Genomic DNA, 12871 nt, shown 5'->3' on the forward strand with positions numbered 1-12871 from the left:
CTAACTTTCAAGAAATGAATGAATTAATTAGTGCATTTGAAGGTGATTATTTTCCTCACCTGAGCTATGGAGCCATCTGGGAAGGTTTGATCTCCCAAACCAGAGGCATTTCCTAGCTAACACAGTTAAGAAAGACCCAGCAAGGTGACAGTATCCAGTCCAATAGAACTTATTATCTTCTAAATTAATAACTTAAAACTTGAATAGCTAGAGCACCAAGACTTTTCTGTGTCCCCAAATAAGTGCACTTGCAGACTTAAGATATCAGGCATCTGTGCAAGACTCATGGTGAACGATTTAGACTCTGTCCCGTGTGTCTGGCTGGGTTTCAGAGCCGGGAGGGCAGCCCCTGGCACTGTCAAACAGCATGCCAAAGTTAATAATTGGCCCTGCCGAGTACATGGCCGATCAGGCGGTTTTTGTGTGCCTGTTTTTCTATTTTACGTAAATCACCCTGAACATGTTTACATCAACCTACTGATGATGCACCTTTGATCAATAGATTTTAGACAAAAGTGTTTTTTTAGTCCAAAGATCAGGGCTGGGTTGACCTGCAGATTGGTTACAGGGTATATAAAATGGGCAAGGCGCAGGCTGATAGCAGAGCAATCACCACTAAGTCTGAAATAACTACAAGAACTCAGCTGACGGCTTCCCGAGGGGCCAGGCAGTGAGGATGGAGGAAGGAATGAACATTCTCCATGACTTTGGGATCCAGTCAACACGCTACCTCCAGGTGAATTACCAGGACTCCCAGGATTGGTTCATCTTGGTGTCCGTGATTGCAGACCTCAGGAATGCCTTCTATGTCCTCTTCCCCATCTGGTTCCATCTCCGAGAAGCTGTGGGCATCAAACTCCTTTGGGTAGCTGTGATTGGAGACTGGCTTAACCTCATCTTTAAGTGGTGAGTAAGAGCCAGACCGAGAGGAGATCGGCAAGAAAAGAAAGAGGCTGGCATTCTCTCTGGAATGTCTGTCCATCGGAAATTGCCTTCTTCATGCTATTCAGGAAGCAACAGGTTACTCCCCTTCTGACTTTGGGTCAGCTACATAAAGAGAAGACAGAGAAAACCCTGTCAGTGAGTTGAAGATATAGGAAAGGCTATTTCATGTGGATGGAAGTCCAGGTGGACTTAATGAAAACTCTGAATATAAGCAAAGAAACAGTTTTATTACTTTAAAGCAGAATAGGTAACATAAAGATAGATGTATGAAGGAAGAAAAATGATGTATGAAAAAGGAAACACATAGATAATTTTAAAACCTTTTCTGTGGGGTAAATGAGAAGTAATCCAGAGAACTGGGGTCCAGCCCTTGTTCAGCCACCTACCAGCTGTATGTCCTAAGCAAGTCATAGCAACTCTCTGAGTTGCTGTTTATAATCTGTAAACTTAGGTTATCTCTGGGACCTTAATGATAATTATAGTTAGTATTTATTGGACATCTAGTATGTGCTAAGTGCTTTTCTGTGGGACTTACTGTATTACAGATGAAGATACTGTGATTAGGCCAGCGTGGGCAGTAAATGTCAGAGGCAGGATTTAAGGTCACGCAGGCTGGCTTTGGAGGCAAGGCTCCTTAAGAACTATGTTATATTCAGCGCTGATAATCAGACTCTTGGGGGGGAAACCCCGATTTTAGCATTTGCCAATTTCTATTGTTCATATATTCCCATTATGGCCACTTTCAAGCAACCAATGGGTCTAGCTTGCAAAAATCCTGAATATTTTACAATTGTCAGCCAGTACCAGCTGATGCTAGCACATTGCTGGTTTGGCCTGTATTTTCTCATCTAGAAAATGAATTGGACCAGCTACCCTCTACGACCTTTACCATCCCTAAAGCTATCTATGTCTACTGTCAGGTGATTCTTAAGATCTCTTCCAACTCTAATATTCTTTGGCCATAAACAATAAAAATCCTTTAGAGAAGAAAAAAAATATTGGGCTCAGAAGCCCAAGGCATATTGATGGGATTCCGAAACTTCTATTGAAAAATCGACTAAGTTTTGTCTGTAACGTTCCTATTCAACAGCATGACCCTAAAATATAAAAAGATAAAGGGTTATTCCAAACATCTGACCTCAGTTTAAGAATGATGGATTTTCTCTGAGTTGGTAGAGGTCAGAGTGAGTAGCTGTCCCTGATTCTGATGAGAAATCATGATTCTACCACTGTAGGGAAAAGGAGGCATCCAGACAGACCTTTGACACCTGTTTCCACAATAAAAACATATCTAGCCCTTTTAAAGGGGAAGTGGTTGCTCTTAGATATTTTGTTACAAAGCAGAGAGGTTACAGAGCAAGCACCTGAAGCTATGTATGTCCTTACAGAAAGTGATTCTGATGGCAACAGAGGCCACGTCTCCTAGGGGGGCTTGTCCTTGGGGCCAGGGCTCATTCTCTGATCCCTGAGGCCTGAAGAAAGAGAAAAGGAACCTGATAGAATATGCAAGTCCCAGTTGCAAACTATAGTCCCATATTCATCCTTCCAGGATAAATTTTTCTTGGAATTTAAAAAAGGTCACATAGCTGCCATGAATATGAATTTTAGGATTTGGGATTTACTTATTTATATTTGCATAAATAATATATTCAAAAAGTTAAAAATGCAAAACTCATATAAAGGATGTATCAGAAAAAGTCTCCTTCCCCTGCCTTTCCCCAGCCACCCAGTCCCTCTTCTGGGAGGCGCCAGTGCTACCGGTTTTCTGTTTAGGGTCACATGGATCTTCTTTTCACACTATTCTCTCTTCTCAAAGGTGTGGACTTCAGGCACATGGGTTCATTCAATAACTCCAGACATGGATTCTGCTTTTCCACAGGATTCTCTTTGGACAGCGCCCCTACTGGTGGGTCCTGGACACTGACTACTACAACACCACTGCTGTGCCGCTGATAAAGCAGTTCCCTGTCACCTGTGAGACTGGACCAGGTGAGAGTCCCAACCCCTGTAGAGACAGAAGCTGGGTGGACTTTGCTCGCTATGGACACCTATTAACATGTGTTACAGATGAAGCTGTCTTTGAGGTTACATGAGAGCTACTCCTTTGAGTTTTTTGTCAAGTTTTTTGGTCTTCGATTTGGTCCAATTCCATTCTAATTCACTTCAGGAAGGCCTTCTTGAATAGCATGTTACTTTGGAAATCTGCCTAATGTTTCTGGATCCTAAATTGCTAGTCCACAGAGGCAAGGGCATACTCTTAGGGCTCATGAGAGTGATTGTGCTATGTGGCTCTTGGTCCAGGAAAGGGAAAGGGCTAGAGGCCTGAGCCCCTGACTGTCCTTCCCAGAGGCCTGGCCCAGCAGATGTGTCCTCCTGAGCAGACCATCCAAGCCCACATCCTACCTGTATTTTATTAGTTACAGCCAGTCAGGTATTGCTTAATCAAGTGACCGATTTTGTTTTTCAGTAAATAATCAGAATATCCAACCCTTTCGCTCTCCCCTGGGTCTCAGTGCTGGCATCCCTTCGTCAGGAACCCTGTCCCTGACCCCCAAGCTAGGGCGTAGCCCGTAATTATTTGCTCTCACAAACCCTTTGTTCACTTAGGACGATATTCATTAATTCAGATGTGATTTATCGAATCACAGAGTGTCTACTATGTGCCAGACACTGTTCTAGTAACTAGGAATACCTCAGTGAATAAAACGGACCAAGATCCCTGCCCGCGTGGAGCTGAAATTTGAATGGTGTGTGTGTGTGTGTGTGTGTGTGTGTGTGTGTGTACGTGTACGTGTGTACAATGTACCAAATCATAACAGACAAGTAAAACGTGTAGGATATTAGAAGATGACAATTCAGAAAAAGAAGGAAGAGGAAGAGGAAATGGAGGGGGAGGAAGAGGAGGAGAGAGGAGGAGGAAAGGGAAGAAGAAAAAGAAAAGGCAAGGCTTTACCTATGGGACTCCCTGGAAAGCAGACTCAGATGAAAATTAGCATGCAGGAGTTTAGTTACTCGTAGGAGCAACACTCATGAGGGAAGGAACAGAAGCCACTGGGCAGACGGAGAAGTCCAGTTGCCATTCAGTCTCGGCCAACCCCACAGGGAGCTCTGAAGCTGGAGATGGCCCTTCAGAGTTGCCCTGAATTGGATCAAAAGGACCAGGTCCTTATACCCCTATGTAGACCAGTGATTGGTTGTGGGCTGCCCCCAGAGAGAAGGTAACCTGATCAAGATAGCTGTCTTCATTCCAGGGCAATGCCCAGAGAATGCTGAGAGTTGAGGGTTTCTGTGACCACACTCTCAAGAGCTGGGAAAATAAGTCCTTCAGTCCAGAAAGGGATCTAGGTGAGCAGCTCAAGACCTTCTATCTCTCAGGGTAGAGGGATCAGGAATGGGAACTGGTTGAAGAATCAAATCGGGTGGTCAGGGAGAGAAGGTGAGATTTGAGCAAAAACTTGAAGGAGGCAAGGGAATTAGCCAGTACATTTCTGGAGGAAGAGCTGTCTGACCAGAAAGACTAACAATGCCAAGACGCTGAGGTGGGAGCATGTTTAAAGGAGAGCAAAGAAGCCAGCATGGCTGGAGCACAGGGAGCAAGGAGAGAGTGGAAGAGAAGTGTTGGGGGGCAGATTGGTTTGTAATTATGCATCCAGTACACTGGTTCTTTGTGTAATCTCTAGGCAAGAGCTGGGCCTTCTCTGGTTTTGCTTACCACTTACTCCCAGAGCCCAGTGCCAGGCGTGTAATAGGAGCTCAGAAGATATTTGTTAAATAGAAGACTAAATGGATAAACAAATGGATGGATGTATGGATGAATGCATGGATGGATGGATGGATGGGAAGATGACACCCCCTAGCAGTCTCCCAGATGGAGACTTTTCACCTTTAATCCATTTATTAATCTCTTTCCTGCCCTTTAGGGAGTCCCTCCGGCCATGCCATGGGTACAGCAGGTGTATACTACGTGATGGTCACTTCCATCCTCTCTATCCTTCGGGGAAAGAAAAAGCCGACCTACAGATATCGGTAAGAACTCAGAGATGGGGTGTGGGTCGTAGAGGGCAGGAGGTGGCTCTCTCTGTAGCTGACACACCACTTGCTCTTGCTCATATTCCCCTCGCCCATCCCACACTTTGGTTGATACTGATAAGAGTTGTGGCATTTCTGCTGAGGGTGAACACAGAATGTTAGGGCTGGAAGAGACTCACTAGTGCAACCCTTAATTTTACAGATAAGGAAACAAGCCCTAACACAGGAAAGGGGCTTCTTGAGATCTGGTAGTGAGGTAGTGGCAGGGTGTAAATAAAGACCCATTTCTATATTGACCATAGAGTTGTCCCATCCAGGTTTTAAAAAAGAGAGAGAGAGACAAACATAGGACATTCCTACTACAGGGAATTCTGGGTATGCAGCCACTGTGCAAATCCTTAAGTATCAAACATATAAAACAGGGAGGTTAAAATTCACATATGCAGGGCTTCATCAGGAGCCACAGGCATCTCTGAGCTTTTGAGTATGGGCTTCAATTTACAAAACTTTCACTGACGGCGGGAATTCAGGCTCCAACACTCTTGCCAGGACTGTTCTCTTTGCTGAAGGATCTGTATCTGGGTTCTGTCATGGCTGCCTCTCCCATTGCAGGTGCTTGAACGTCATTTTGTGGTTGGGATTCTGGGCCGTGCAGCTGAACGTCTGTCTGTCACGCATCTACCTTGCTGCTCATTTTCCCCATCAGGTTGTTGCTGGAGTCTTGTCAGGTATCAGCTGCTCTGGCTCTCTCCCCCTCTTCCCTTTCTATCCCATTTCTCCTTAATCGGGACAAAATCCCAGCATTCCCACCACGTTCTGTGGTTATCAATGCTGTTGCATTTTAGTGGGTTGAAAGTCAAGGGTGGACGATTTGAAATGATTACTTTCTACAGGTGTGCCCAGATCTACACAATTAAGTATGTTCCAGAAATGTTGGCAAGACATCAAATTAACTTGCCCAATTGAATTAGCTTGAAATCTCTGAGCTTTTTACATTCTTTATGTCTTACTGCTCTTCAATCGAAGTGGCCCCTAGTTTTGTTTTAAGGGGCTCTACCAAATTTAACAAATTAACACAGTGTCCTAGGAAAACTCTTAATTTAAATGAATTCTTTTGCAAACCTAATAGATACCCACAGTTGGTCTTTTCATAGGTTCAGAATTTTGAATATTTGTGTTTTCTTAGATCCAGTTAATAAGGTTTAGGTTAAAAAGATTTAGGTAAAGTATAAGAAAGAATTTTTTTACTTTGTTGGAGGCACCAGAGTATAAAACTTTAGGGAAATTGTGGAATTTTCCCCCTGGAAATCTGTCAGAAGAGAACACAGTGCTGAGAACAAGAGAGATAATACTTTCATGGCAACCACGAAAGTAACACAGCATTCGGTACTGGGTTCCATGTTTGAGAAAGAGTCTGGAACCCATGTTACACGAAAGACCTGGGACTGTGTAGGTTAGAGAGGAGAATAACTATTTTCAAATGTGTTAAAGAGACTCTAGATTTACAACTTGACTCCTGTAGAAAGAATTGAGATCAACAGATGGCATTAGAGGAGGACAGATTTCAGCTCAGCACAATGAAGAACTTTCAAGTATTCAAATCCATTCAAAGATTAAATGGGCTGCCCAAGTGGGAGTGAGCTCTCCATCCCAAAGGGTATTGAAGTGGAGACATGAGGACCCCCTGACAGGAAACATGCAAGCAATAGGAGGATGTATGTGACATGATTTCCATCTGAAAGAGTCTGTGGCTGAGGACAGGCTGGAGTCCCAGATGGGAATAAACCAGGTGACCCTCTAAACTAGCATTTGTGATTTAATTCCACAATGGCAAGATAGATGACCCGCTGGCTCCAAACTGGCTTCTAGTTGAAGGTCCAAAGTCTTCCCTGTTTCTCACAGTCATTTGTTTTTCCACTCAGGCATTGCTGTTGCTGAAACTTTCGGCCACATCCAGAGTATCTACAATGCCAGTCTCAAGAAATATTTTCTCATTACCTTCTTCCTGTTCAGTTTTGCCATTGGATTTTACCTGCTGCTGAAGGGGCTTGGTGTAGACCTCCTGTGGACTCTAGAGAAAGCCAAGAGATGGTGTGAGCGGCCAGAATGGGTCCACATTGACACCACGCCCTTTGCCAGCCTCCTGAAGAACCTGGGGACCCTCTTTGGCCTGGGACTGGCTCTCAACTCCAACATGTACAAGGAGAGCTGCAAGGGCAAGCTTAGCAAGTGGTTCCCTTTCCGCCTCAGCTGCATCGTGGCCTCCCTCATCTTCCTGCATCTCTTTGACTCTTTGAAACCCCCATCCCAAATCGAGCTGATCTTCTATGTTCTGTCCTTCTGCAAGAGTGCAGCAGTGCCCCTGGCATCTGTCAGTCTCATCCCCTACTGCCTTGCCCGGGTCCTGGGCCAGCCAGACAAGAAGTCTTTGTAAGGCATGTGGAGTCTTCAGTATTTAAAGTCAATAACTGTGATGACGAGTGAGGGCAACTAGCGAGGGCAACTAGCGATGTCTGCCAGCCCACTTTGAGGCCAGAAGTGCCAGAGTCAGCTCAGGTGACCCTCCTTCCTCCTTTGCAATTCTAATTGTACTGCGTGATGTTTTTGCAAAAAGCTAATAAGGCTATTTGAAAAAGCCTTGCCTGTTAGAAGTTGGGTAGTTCTGGATTTTTTTCCCTGAAGACTTATTTGTTCTTCTGTCAGATACAAAAGCCAGACTCCCAAGTAGGGTCAGTGCACAATCCCAGGCTGGGGATTGACCTGAGAATTTTCTACCTATGCTTTTACTTACCCAGCAAAGGAGAAAGGAAAAGTGGATTTGATAGGGAAAGAAGGATGGATTAAGGAGGATTTTTCAGTATCTTGTATATCATGAAAATTATGTTAAATAATACCTAAATGGCTTTTATTAAAATCTTTAGGTAAGGGACTCTCAATAGTGGTGGACCAACTTAAAGTATAATTGATAGGTAATAAGTGGGGATAATTCTGCTTCTTGTATTTTTCTACTATATACCTGTAGTCATTTTATTTACTAGGATTTCAGAAGGGCTGCAGTGACCTAGATTTGTGCTAAAGTCAGAATATTCAGGCATAGGCAGCTTCTCCTCTATCGCACTAGATCTTCCTCCTTATTAGCCCAGCTCTGCTTTCCCCAGAATTTTCCACTGGCTCCATGCCCACCCTGTTGGGTACTGAGATGCCTGAAGGCAATGCTGTGGTGGTGCTTTTGTATGTTTTAGTTAAGATCTGAAATCTTGGGCAAAAAGGCAAGGGGAAAGAAAGGAGAGGAAGCAAGGATACCACTCTCCAGAAGGTCACTCCAATGTTACTTTTGATGCCTGGAGAGTAACCATGACTTCTCTCTCTAGCCCAAGTCAACCAGGAGCGCATTCTTGGAGGGAAAGCCTCCTTGCCTGTTCTCTAGTCTCAGTGGATTTGCAGAATATGTCCTTAAAAAAATATGCTGAAGCCTATTTATTTGAGAGTCTTTGTTTTTGCTACTAATTATACAGTTCACCATATATTATCATTCACACCAACCATCCTGGTCATAACATCTTTGAAGAGAAAAATATATGTGTGCAGTATTTTATTAAAACATTTTATTTAAGAATGAAGTCATGTTGATTACTGTATTTTAGATGCAATGGGATCTGAAGGTTCTAATTCTGGTTCAACTAAATTTCTAGCTCTTTCGCTATTTCCCTAAACAAATCATTTAGTTTCTGTGTACCTATGTTTTCCCTTTGTAGAAGGAAGGCACTTTATCTTGGGTTGGTCAGGAGTCCAGTAGAGTTGGGGAGACTCATAAAGTGTCCATGGGACCCAGGTAGAATTGAGCACATCAACATAGGCACAATATCATTAGCCAAGATTGAACATTAGTTACCAGACCGCAGGTGAGCGAGAGTTGCTCTGTGGGATCAAACCACAACTTGAGGACAGACAGGCAGGGTCATTACCAAACTAAGCAATCTGGGAATAATAAGTCATAACAGCAGAACAAGACTGGGCACTCTCAAATCCATAACCCAGTGTCAACAAGGTTTTGGGTTATAGTTAAAGAAAGTCTGAATAGGACAAGTCATAGCACCAATGAATGCTCAAGGGAGTTATTGCAAGTTTCTCTACTAAATGATTTATTTCATTCTGGGTGTAGGGTCCCACCTCCAAAGGCCTTGAGTTATTAGCATAACCCTGGAACTACTGAGGGTGAGATCTGCTCACCCTTCAGAACTTTGGAATGTATTTTTTTTTAGGGAAAGTTGAGTGCCCCTATTGGATTTAGTTTCTTCAAGAGGAGAACGAGGCCCCTAAGAGCCTCTAATGGTCTCACCAAGAGAGAAGGGAAATGGTCTTGTTCTCTCTGAATTGAACCCCACTGTTTAGGCGTGGCCTCCATTCTTGATGATTTCGTTGCTTTCAGGGACCAAGTCCAAGTTCCTGGAAATGAGATTCTGGTGAATAGTGCCCCTGCCCATAGTAGCTGGTAAGGTTGATAAGGACTCATAATAACAGATAAAAGTGAGTGCTACATGCCAGGCTCTGTTCTATGAATTTTATTTATTTATACACTTAACTCAATTCTCCCAACATCTCTGTGAGGTGGGTGCTGTAACTTACCCTCATATTACAAACGAATAGGAACAGAAGAGTTAAGTATCTTGCCTAGAATGGTGGAGCCACTTCAAGAACCAGGCAGTCTGACTCCAGACTCCATGCTCCACCCTCTACCCCCTCACTCCCATACCCCACGGATACCACCAAGACTGGCAGCTATGTCAAATCATCCTTCAGCTACCAGATATGACTCTTAATTCAGACCATGGAAAATTTGATTTCTTGTGGCCAAAGGACATTATAAAATGTAGAGTAATCCTCCCAGTGAGCTAGTATTCATTTTTAAGTATGAAGATACCTTATTTCAAGGGTAATTTCATAAAGTAACTATTAGTACAGCATAACCATGTTAGTTTAACAGCAGTGTCTAAAACAACTTTGCTCTTTGTTTTCTTTCTTTCAAGAAAGAGAGTAAGAGTCATGATCAGGGTCCCATCTACTTTCAAGTTAAAAGTAAGGCCAATATGAATGGGGCAGGAGAAGTCTTATGATTCCCTGAGGATTTAACTGGAGGGTTTGTACCCTAAGAAGAAACTGTCACCTCACTAGAAAGGGTGATGGTTCTGGGCCAGTATTAAACTTCAAGTTTCCAAGCTGCCAAACAGGTCTTAAGGGAGTTGCTTACATCCACCACCACCATCCCAGCGCTGGGGCTCCCAGGAGACCACAGCTGTTCCCTCCTGAATGGATATGAAGCACTGTAATAGCATTAAAGCTTTCCCTGAACGTGCAATCATGTTCCATGGAGTTTGGTCTCTTTATTTTTTTTAGTTAAACACACTTCTTGATATTCACATGATCTATTAAAAAACTGAGTGAAAAAACAACAACACTTGACTACTATAGAAGGAAGAATATAATGTGACCAACGTCAGGTATAGCAGTATTGTTTAAAAGAGAATTATTGTACAATTATAAAAAATGGAATAATCAACTAAATAATAAACAAAGCTGTTAGTTAAAAAAAAAAAAAGAGTCAGGCCAGACTATCTGGGTCAGACATTAAGGTAAGTTACTGTTTCTACAATCGAGATAAAGTGAGAAGATAGAATTACCACAAAGAACTTTTGGTATAGATCCACCTACAGAGGTTCTATAAAGAGACACTGTGGAAGATTGTTTAGATCACAGACTCCACAAATACAGGACTGCTACCTTTTCTTGGAACGGGCAAAGTCTAGAAATGGACAGCCCTACAGGCTTAGAATTTGTGATGGGTAAAGCGGAGCACAAAGAGTGTCAGCCCATGATCAATCTGTAATATAGACAACGTATTAGCATTTTTGATCATTGATCTCCCCAAGTTACAAAAGTAGGTTTGCTTTGGAAACAACTTGTGAATCCTCAGGATGGAAGTAAGTTTGAGTGACCAATGACTGTTTTAAACCAGTGTCCATGGCATGTTACAGCGTAATCAGATTGTGCTAGCAGTCTATCAGTTTTGAGGAGGTAGGCTTGGGGATCACACACACACACACACACACACACACACACACACACACACACTATACAATTGTATTATTACCTTAGGGGAACCCGTTAAGAAAATGTAACTTCCTCTGTCTAAGCCAATGCTGCTGTACCACATATAGACCAAAGGCTTAAGGTGTTTTTTTTTGTTGTTGTTTTTGTGCTTTAACGAATTTATATAGCTTTAAAATTTTTATAACAAATTTTTTTAAACAAATTTATTGAGATATAATTCACACACCATACAATCCATCCATTTAAATTGTGCAATTCAATGGTTTTTAGAATATTCAGAGAATTGTACAACCATCACCACAAATCAATTTTAGAACATTTTTTTCACTCCATAAAGAAACCTCATACCCATTAGAAGTGACCTCCATTTCACCCCAACCCACCCAGCCCTAGACAACCACTAACCTACTTTCTGTCTCATAGATTTGCCTATTCTAAACATTTTATATGAATGGAATCATACAATATGTGACCTTTTGTGTCTGGCTTCTTTCATTTAGCATGATATTTTCAAGGATAGTCAGTATTGTAACATGTATTAGTATTTCATTTCTTTTTATGGCCAAACAATATTCCATTGTATGGATATACTAAGTTTTGTTTAACTATTCATTAGTTGATGGATATTTAGGTTGTTTCCAGTTTTCAGCTATTATGAGTAATACTGCTATGACTATTTGTGTACAAGTTTCTGTGTGGAACGATGATTTTATTTCTCTTGGGTATGTACCTAGAGGTTGAATTGCTGGGTCATCTGGTTACTCTGTTTAACCTTTTAAGGAACTGCCCGATTGTTTTCCCAAAGGCTTAGTAAGGAAGTTTTACAGTGTTTTTGGTTTTGCCATCTCTTGATTTCCTAGGATCATACCCTGTACTATAACTTTGTCTAATTCTTTGCCTTAAGAGTTTTAAAGCAAGATTGATCAGGTGATCAGATTTTACATGATGAAATGTCAGTGGGCTCCTCCTACTTTTGTTGGCAATGGCTTTATTGTTCCAATATGTGTTTCAAGAGCTTTTCATTTGAAGACATGTCTGGATACTTAAAGTTCCAGCCCTAATCAATTGACTAGTTGTTTGTAACCTGTCAAAATTTGCTGACTTGTTTTCTGAAAACCATTACTTTAGCTGCTGAATTATTAACATTTATTGATTTGTACAGTCTGTAGTAATTACCGAACTAGGACAGATTCCTTTAAGACCTGTATGTGTAAATAAAATAGGACAACATCATTTGCATCCAAGTTTTTCAAGAGCCTCCTGAGAATGGAAAACACTCTGATTAAACAGCCTTCTGATGAAGTTGTTAAGGAAAGAATCGACTAGAAATATATGAAGTAGTCAAAAGCCACTTCCATTAAAGAACCAAGAACCTAATGAATCTGGAAGGGAAACTAGCAATTGTCTAGTCCTGTAATGGGCGACCCGAAGCCCAAAGTCTAATTTCAGAGTGAAAGAATAAAAAGCTGCCACAGTATTTCTACTTAATAAAAAAAAAAAAGTCAGTAAATATTTTTATTTTTCCTGAATTGGCTCTTTTTTTTTTTTAAAGTTACTCACTGTTAATTCTATTCAAAAATTTTTTTTCATTTCACAGATTCAGAAATTAAGGCCTAGAGAGATGAAACAGCTATTCTAAGTGACATAAGTAACTGGTTCCTGGGTCTCATGATTCTTAGCAGAGAGCTGTCTCCCTTTTGTCTGTCTCCAGCATTTACCTGGGCTGCCATGTCAACAGGAAGCTGCTGATACAGAAGCAAAAGATATAAGTAAACCATAGAACCCGCTT

General features: G+C 41.9%; 1 protein-coding gene across 2 annotated transcripts; it reads left to right on the top strand.

Annotated features, from left to right (window-relative positions):
• The first annotated feature begins 586 nt into the window (after positions 1-586).
• On the top strand, positions 587-10330 carry G6PC1 (glucose-6-phosphatase catalytic subunit 1). Of its 2 annotated transcripts, none has more exons than XM_033091247.1 (5): positions 587-906; positions 2825-2934; positions 4866-4971; positions 5587-5702; positions 6897-10330. In XM_033091247.1, the coding sequence occupies exons 1-5, from the start codon at positions 677-679 to the stop codon at positions 7406-7408; spliced, it is 1074 nt and encodes a 357-aa protein (XP_032947138.1). In that variant the 5' UTR covers positions 587-676; the 3' UTR covers positions 7409-10330. The 2 variants fall into 2 exon arrangements, with proteins under 2 accessions (XP_032947138.1, XP_032947140.1); XM_033091249.1 differs by having other exon boundaries at positions 610-736.
• The last annotated feature ends 2541 nt before the right edge of the window (positions 10331-12871 follow it).

Source organism: Rhinolophus ferrumequinum, chromosome 21, assembly GCF_004115265.2.
Source record: "Rhinolophus ferrumequinum isolate MPI-CBG mRhiFer1 chromosome 21, mRhiFer1_v1.p, whole genome shotgun sequence".
NCBI classification, from domain to species: Eukaryota; Metazoa; Chordata; class Mammalia; order Chiroptera; family Rhinolophidae; genus Rhinolophus; species Rhinolophus ferrumequinum.

Coding starts and splice junctions, on each gene's coding strand:
- G6PC1 (XM_033091247.1), top strand. CDS start 677: ATGGAGGAAGGAATGAACATTCTCCATGACTTTGGGATCCAGTCAACA. Junction 907..2,824: donor CTTAACCTCATCTTTAAGTG/GTGAGTAAGAGC, acceptor GCTTTTCCACAG/GATTCTCTTTGGACAGCGCC. Junction 2,935..4,865: donor CACCTGTGAGACTGGACCAG/GTGAGAGTCCCA, acceptor CCTGCCCTTTAG/GGAGTCCCTCCGGCCATGCC.